This window comes from Gymnoscopelus braueri (genome assembly GCF_963280865.1).
Source record: "Gymnoscopelus braueri genome assembly, chromosome: 7".
NCBI lineage: Eukaryota > Metazoa > Chordata > Actinopteri > Myctophiformes > Myctophidae > Gymnoscopelus > Gymnoscopelus braueri.
In genome coordinates, this window is record NC_137608.1 from 18,182,126 (window position 1) to 18,190,326 (window position 8,201).

The 8,201-nt window shown below is 46.4% G+C and overlaps 2 protein-coding genes across 3 annotated transcripts in view; one reads left to right on the forward strand and one right to left on the reverse strand.

Annotated features, from left to right (window-relative positions):
• Positions 1 to 5,814, reverse strand: part of LOC308088700 (protein transport protein Sec24C) — a 29,389-nt gene extending 23,575 nt beyond the window's left edge. For both annotated transcript variants that reach the window (XM_080433258.1, XM_080433257.1), the window contains exons 1-7: positions 5,583 to 5,814; positions 2,143 to 2,920; positions 1,734 to 1,804; positions 1,083 to 1,136; positions 852 to 963; positions 500 to 627; positions 44 to 179 (exon numbers count right to left, since the gene is read on the reverse strand). In XM_080433258.1, the coding sequence (XP_080289384.1) occupies positions 44 to 179; positions 500 to 627; positions 852 to 963; positions 1,083 to 1,136; positions 1,734 to 1,804; positions 2,143 to 2,872 (1,231 nt within the window). In that variant the 5' untranslated portion in view covers positions 2,873 to 2,920; positions 5,583 to 5,814. The remainder of the gene's footprint in view (positions 1 to 43; positions 180 to 499; positions 628 to 851; positions 964 to 1,082; positions 1,137 to 1,733; positions 1,805 to 2,142; positions 2,921 to 5,582) is intronic.
• A 521-nt stretch (positions 5,815 to 6,335) lies between these two features.
• Positions 6,336 to 7,778, forward strand: LOC308088921 (hydroxymethylglutaryl-CoA synthase, cytoplasmic-like; the record flags this gene model as incomplete). The annotated part of the gene is made up of 1 exon (XM_080433504.1): positions 6,336 to 7,778. The coding sequence occupies one exon, from the start codon at positions 6,336 to 6,338 to the stop codon at positions 7,776 to 7,778; it is 1,443 nt and encodes a 480-aa protein (XP_080289630.1).
• Between the last annotated feature and the right edge of the window lie 423 nt (positions 7,779 to 8,201).

Consider the following 8,201-nt stretch of genomic DNA (forward strand, 5'->3'; position numbering starts at 1 on the left):
AAGTAAATTGAACGTTTTCCAAATCATTGATTTGTTGTCTTACCTTCACTGAGTTTACCACAGAAGGGACAGAAAGACCTCTGGCCGCAATCCTGCCAGCCCATCGCAGGGCACATGTAGGCCCCACATTCTGCACAACCCCTCACACACTCTGCCTCACTGCACACTGGTAAGGACCACTGAGGGACACACAGACAGGCAGGTAAGCACAGACACAGACAGACAGACAGACAGACAGACAGACAGACAGACAGACAGACAGACAGACAGACAGACAGACAGACAGACAGACAGACAGACAGACAGACAGACAGACAGACAGACAGTAGATCGGCATTTAGAATGTTCTTCATTAATCGGTAATCAAGAATAATCTCTAAGAAAATAATCCCTCAGTAAGCCCTGACTGTATCCCAGCACAGCCTTACGTATATAAATGTGAACAGTTTTTGATGAGCATGCGTGCGTGCGTGCATGTGTGATCAAGCACCAGACCAACCTCTCCAGGAGTTTCTGTAGCCAGAGGGGTGATCAGAGCCCCCAGGGGCAGGCGGCTGAGCAAGGCGGTCTGGCCCTCACAGGGCACACAGTAACAGGTGGAACGGATGGCTCTGGGACTGGCATTACCTGGACATCAGCAGAGACACAGACGTGTCACTGAGGCACTGAGATGAGATGCGCTTGGAAAATGAGAATACTTTTTTGTAGGTATGTGTTCTTTAAATAAGAGTGAGTGAGTGAGTGAGTGAGTGAGTGAGTGAGTGAGTGAGTGAGTGTGTGTGTGAGTGAGTGAGTGAGTGAGTGAGTGAGTGAGTGAGTGAGTGAGTGAGTGTACGTGCGTGCGTCTTTACCCATGTCCTCTATGATGCAGGCTGTGGTAGCCAGTGGGGGAAGGGAGGAGTAGGGCTCTGACATGAAAACCTTACCCTCCCATTCTTCCCTGTCCTCTGCCATCACCTTCACCTGAGAAAGAAAGAAAGATAGAAAGAAAAAAAGAAAGAAAGAGACATGTAAATGAGTCAGTCAATGATAACTGACTGAAATGGGTGAAAATAATCATGAAGTACGAGAGGAGGGCTTACAGCGCTGGGCAGCAGCTTCGGGTCCAAACCATAGCGAGACTCAGAGCTGGGAGACTGGAAACAAAGTACAACAACCAAGTCAAGACATGTAAACTCATGGGCCTGGTGCTGGTTTTCTGATGGGAGATGTACTTTACTGATTTATCCACAGGGCCCAAGAATTGAAAACTTTTAATCTCTATCCGAATAGATCTTATTTGGATTTTGGGTGTTTTTCTTATTGACATTTTTGGGTTTTGAACTACCCAAAATCTGAATCTGATCCACTCGTATATAGGGATAAAAGTTTGGAATTCTTGGGCCCAGGTGATTTACTGGCACCAGTGTAAAATTTGAATTTTTGTCATGTATGCATGAAATACGACTTAACCCCATCAAACGTCCCTATTCTGGGGTGAACATTTGGCAAAAATAACATGTCGCATTGCAATGCGTTGTGAGCTTGTAGATCTGCTATTTTGAGAATTATTTGACATTTTTTTTAAATGTTCTACTATAGAAGACATGCCCAGAATAGGAATGATATTTTCGAATTGATTATTAGTTTGATTAACGGTTGCATGCCTAGTTCACAGGGAACTTAACCCATCCACCTCTGCATTACTCTAACATGTAATAAGATAACAATAAGATGTTGTGCATCATTCAGACCATGTTCCCCTCTTCCGATGGCCTTCTGCAAGGACGGTCAGCTGCCGCAGGAACAGACTCATATATGACACCTGAGGAAAACATAAGGACAGAGGCAATGGATTGTTCCAAGTTCATGAGCAAGTTATTTCAATAGTTACTGATACAAATTTAGTTTTTGAACTTCAAGGGCCATACTGTTGTTATTGCATATATTTAGTCTACTTACAAGTCATGTATAATTTGTATTATTGCCTACACATTATCCCAATGCATGACAGTTCTTTTTATTTTGGAATAATTACCAAATTTCTCTATTTTTTAATTCAAATTTCCAGGTGATATTAAAATCAACAGTAAAACTATCTGCTCCTCTGGCTAATACCCTCTTATAGATCACTAGCCTACAGAGCCATGCCATAAAACGTACCACTATAATGCGGTGGTGGAGGTGCCCACTGAGGTTGTTGTTGGACAGGAGAGGTGGGTGAGGAGGTGTGGCTGGGATTGTAGCCAAATCCCCCGGGAGGGGGAAGAGGAGGATGAGGATGAGAACCCGGGTCTGGTGGTCTTCCACACATGGTCTGAGGCATGCTTCGTGGTCCCTGGCTCACACACTGTTGCATCGGATGGTGGGGGGCGGCCGGTTCTCTCTGATGTGGTGACTTCGGTCCGTTGAATAGACCCTGGTGAGGACATGAAGGTTGGACAGGAGGGGATACTGCTTTGTGGGAGGTGCAGGGGGCACAAGGTGACATGGGCTGAGGTCTGCAAGACTGTGTATGTTGACGTGTTATCGGGAGGGAAGGTGGAGGAGGTATGTTTTTTGGAGCCGCGGGTAAAATATGAACAGGTTGTGCATTCTGGTCAGCGTTGCTAGCATGTAATGCTGTGGGCGGGGAACTGTGGCCAGCGTGAGATGTTTTGCACAGTGCCTCATAATGAGCATCATGCGAGGGTGATAGGACGCTGTAGTTTCTCTGATCGTCCTGGTTGTGATGCTCAGAGGCTGGTAGCTGATCTGAAGTCAGGCTGAGATGCTGCAAGTCGGGTACAGGGTTGTATTGGGGTCCATGAGTTGAAGCAGGGGACCAGGTGGTGTTTTGGCCCGCCCATGGCTGCCAAGGCGCTTGAATCTGATTTCCTGTGGGATCATCCATTGTCCTCCATAACACGTGATTGGGCCTTTTCCACACTGGAGGCGGATCCTGATGTCAGGTTTGTAACACAAAAGTCATGTGAGTCAATGCATTGAACCCACAAGAGGACGTCTGTGACATTCATTATTTTTGTTATCTTATTATGGGTCCAACAGTGGCAGAAGTCATGTTTGTTTTTGTGCCTTATAATATGGCCATGTAGTCTTAATTATCTATCCAACACACTCAAATCGTCAATCCCTTATTGATTGGTTGATTGAATACTTTATTAGAAGTTTGGAGAAAAAAAGCACATGACAGTACAGTCTAATGCAAGGTCAGCTAATAGGATTTAAAACCCACAAGAAAGCCTATGGCATGTTTCCATTGGGGTACGTTGTACTCAATTCATAGAGACATTAAATGACAGACAGATATACACTACGCAGAACATCATACAAACCGTTTTAAAAAACTGTTCACTTACAGGTCCATTAGGTTTCATTTGCCTACTACACTCAGAGTTAAATTAAACAATTAGAGTGAATAGCTTAGGCTACATTAATTTACTGTACTACTGGGATAAGTGACAACTTTACGACCAACATTCACACATGCTGTACGTAATGTAGCCCCTTTCGGGACCCTGTTTACCTTTTTTGTATTTGGGAAGGCGGTATCCAGGGTCCCTTGTTGGTTAGAACACGCTCTCTCGTACCGGCGGCTACCACTGTCTGGTCTCGGGCGTACAGCTCGTCGCTTAGAAGTTGCAGAGATTTCTCAAAGGTACCAACAAGAGCAATACTAACACGCGAGAAAGCGGCATCAAAAAGCGGGGATCGGTGATGCCGTTTAACATTTTTAATAATTTAGTAAACCTTAAGCTCCTTTCTCACACTCTGCTCCTGCAGCTCCACTTCCCATGTCCCGCCTCCCCGCGTTGTGATTGTCATGCAAGCGTGTAGGAGCTCGCCAATCAGAGGCAGTAACGTAGGACGCGCAGCTTGTCAGTCACCGCGGGGAGGCGGAACATGGGCAGTGGAGCAGAGTGTGAGAAAGGAGCTTAAGGTTTACTAAATTATTAAAAATGTTAAACGGCATCGCCGATCCCCGCTTTTTGATGCCGCTTTCTCGCGTGTTAGTATTGCTCTTGTTGGTACCTTTGAGAAATCTCTGCAACTTCTAAGCGACGAGCTGTAAACCCGAGACCAGACAGTGGTAGCCGCCGGTACGAGAGAGCGTGTTCTAACCAACAAGGGACCTAGCCCCTACGGAACCTCTCCCTCCGCTAAGTAGCTCCGAGATGAGGTCCCTCTTTAATTCCTGCCGGCTGCGGTACCCATTTTCGCACATTTTCCACTTTTACATGTTTCTTACCCCTTTCTGCACATCGTATCCAAAAAGCAAAGCAATTGCGCCACTCTCTCAGATGTTTTAAGTTCTAGCGGAACATAACAGCTTCCAACGTGTTGAAGAAAGTATTTAATTTGCATCGGATTTCATCCGGTTCCATGTTTTTAAGACATTGCGCAAGAGTTGCGCCCGTAGAGATAACATTACTGATTACCCTACTGGTCAAATGTTGAATTGCATCTTCATGTGCAAAATATTATGGAACCGGATGAAATCCGATGCAAATTAAATACTTTCTTCAACACGTTGGAAGCTGTTATGTTCCGCTAGAACTTAAAGGGGTATTTCACTTTCAAAACAACTTTTGGTCATTTTATCGTCTACTCAGGCTTTTGTGAGCCCCCCAGACCGTTTTTAAGTTGCTTGATTCAGTATTTAGATATTTGATATTCATTTTATCAGACACGCCCCCTTCCTATATAAACCCATTATAACTTCAAACTCCATTTTTAACCTGTTAGATTCATCAAAAACACCCGTCCTTGGTTCTGCTGACTCACCCTGCCCTCCTAATACGTGAGGGGGCCGTGTTTTTTCGATAACTTTTTTCATTTATTTGTAATATTTCTTTTGGAAAATGAAAACAATTAAATACAATAAAAAATTTAAATTAAATAATTGAAAAAAGTAATCGAAAAAACACGGCCCCCTCACGTATTAGGAGGGCAGGGTGAGTCAGCAAAACCAAGGACGGGTGTTTTTGATGAATCTAACAGGTTAAAAATGGAGTTTGAAGTTATAATGGGTTTGTATAGGAAGGGGGCGTGTCTGATACAATGATTATCAAATATCTCAATACTGAATCAAGCAACTTAAAAACTGTCTGGGGGGCTCACAAAAGCCTGAGTAGACGATAAAATGACCAAAAGTTTTTTTGAAAGTGAAATATCCCTTTAAAACATCTGAGAGAGTGGCGCAATTGCTTTGCTTTTTGGATACGATGTGCAGAAAGGGGTAAGAAACATGTAAAAGTGGAAAATGTGCGAAAATGGGTACCGCAGCCGGACCGGACACCGGCAGGAATTAAAGAGGGACCTCATCTCGGAGCTACTTAGCGGAGGGAGAGGTTCCGTAGGGGATACAAGGGACCCTGGTATACCGCCTTCCCAAATACAAAAAAGGTAAACAGGGTCCCGAAAGGGGCTATACGTAATGCATCTTTGCGGCAGAAGAACAGATGCCACTTATATGAAATAACTCGCCCTTATTACTGCATAGCCTATACAGTAGCCTATGTGCTACGTCAACTATCATCTCTAAATATCTAAGATCGTCATTAATAAAGCATATAGGTTTGTGACACATTAAATTACAGTACCTTTTAGACATCATTGGCCTGGTATCGCATTTGCACTAAACACCATCAGCATCATCCTTTCAACGTTCCTGTGTTCCTATCAAACGGTGAAATGATGAACCATTTATAGGACCTAAATTGACCTTCAAAGTCGCCCTTTTACATTTCTGTCGGGGTCTTAATTGTACAGGAACATCGTGTTGTTTGATTTCGATGTGTATTGTTGTCATTTAAGCGGAGCATGTCCCACAAAACCTGCAGCAGCGAAGATGAACTGAACCGTGCCTTCATCCGTAGAAGCACGTGGTGACGTCTCGAGGTGAACGTCATCGCGTCAACGTCATGGATCAGGACCGTTATTTTAACTCTATGGGAGTGGGACCGTTACTTTGAATATTCTTGGAGGGGAGAACCATGAACTTGTCAGTGAGATATGACGTCACGTTGGGAGCAGAACACGTGTCCTAATATGGGACAGTGGTCTTATAAATAATTTACTGTACTGTACTTTTTCGATGAATTGAGTACAAAGGACCCAGATGGAAACAAGCCATAGTGCTTTCTTGGGTTTAACATCCTCTTAACAGACCTTGTATTGAACTGTACTTCCCTGTGCTTGTCTTTGCAAACTGTTAATAAAGTATTCAATCAATCAAAAAACCAGGATAGAGATAGAAAACAGGCCCTTTTAAGTGGATCAGATTCATAACTGAATCGAAGATCTCTTAATTTTTTGGATCAGTAAATTACAGCAATTAAGACATAATAGGCCTAATGCCCGTATCAGATCGCGCCAGCCTGTCGACCACATGGCCGAAAGACGTGGGCATCCTCGCCCTGGAGGTGTACTTCCCCTCGCAGTATGTGGACCAGGCAGACCTGGAGAGTTTTGACGGCGTCTCCCCCGGTAAGTACACTGTGGGCCTGGGCCAGGCGCGTATGGGCTTCTGCTCGGACCGCGAGGACATCAACTCGCTGTGCCTCACCGCCGTTCAGCGCCTCATGGAGAGGAACCGGCTGGCCTACGACTGCGTGGGACGGCTGGAGGTGGGGACCGAGACCATCATTGACAAGTCCAAGTCTGTCAAGACGGTCCTGATGCAGCTGTTCGAGGGCTGCGGCAACACGGACGTGGAAGGGGTCGACACAACCAACGCCTGCTACGGGGGGACTGCGGCACTCTTCAACGCTGTAAACTGGGTCGAGTCCAGCTACTGGGACGGCCGCTACGCTCTGGTGGTGGCGGGGGACATCGCCGTCTACGCCACGGGCAGCGCCCGGCCCACGGGCGGCGCTGGGGCGGTGGCCATGCTGGTCGGACCCAACGCTCCTCTCATCTTCGACCGAGGACTGCGGGGAACGCACATGAAGCATGCATACGACTTCTACAAGCCTGACATGCTGTCAGAGTACCCTGTAGTGAACGGCAAACTGTCCATCGAATGCTACCTCAGTGCCTTGGATCAGTGCTACGCCGTGTACCGCAACAAGATCCACGGGCAGTGGAAAAAAGAGAGCGTGGACAAGCATTTCGGCCTGGAGGATTTCCGTTTCGTGGTCTTTCACTCGCCGTACTGCAAGCTGGTGCAGAAGTCCCTGGCCCGGCTCATGCTGAATGACCTCCTCAGCCACCCAAACCCCAATACTGAGACGGGACCCTTCGCTGGCCTGGAAGCATTCAGAGACGTGAAGCTAGAGGAGACCTACTTCGACCGGGACGTAGAAAAAGCCTTCATGAAAGCCAGCACTGAGCTGTTTGAGCATAAGACCAAGCCATCGCTGCTGGTCTCCAACCAGAACGGCAACATGTACACCCCCTCAGTGTACGGCTGCCTAGCGTCTGTCATTGCACAACACACACTTCAGCAGCTGCTGGGTCAGAGGATCGGGGTGTTCTCCTATGGATCGGGATTCGCCGCCACATTCTACTCTCTCACAGTCACACAGGACGGCACACCCAGCTCTGGACTGGACAAACTGCTCGCCAGCCTTAGTGACCTGAAGGTCCGACTGGACTCTCGGAGGAAGGTGGCCCCTGCTGTGTTTGCTGAGAACATGAAGTTACGAGAAGAGAGTCACCACCTCGCAAGCTATGTACCACAGAGCCCAGTGGTCGAGCTGTTCCCCGGGACATGGTACTTGACGCAGGTGGACGACCAACACCGTAGAATGTACACCAGACATGCCAACGATAAAGACAATCTACGCTCTCCATGAGGTCAAGCATGTGTTTTTCTAGGAAACCAAGAGATTTTGAGATCGCAATTCTGGAACGCCACCACGAGGGGGAGAAAACATTAGTGCACAATGTCTGTCCATTGAATCATCATCAACATAATTCATCCAGTTTGTCATTTTAGAATCATCAACCCCTCTTTATTATTTTTGATTATTTTATTGTTTGTTTTCCATTTTACCCTTTTTCTCCCCTCCTAATCTAGTTGGTCATGTGGGAGGGTGTTGTAGACGAGCATGTGTCTCCTCCGATACGTTTCTTTTCACCTGAGAGTGAGGAGTTTCACCAGGAGGGCGTAACTCAATACGTAGGAACATGCAATTCCTCTCAGTGTGCAACGGTCAGCATGGAGTCACCACTAATCTTCACTCAGATATGTAAAGGTGGCACCAATATCGGAAACT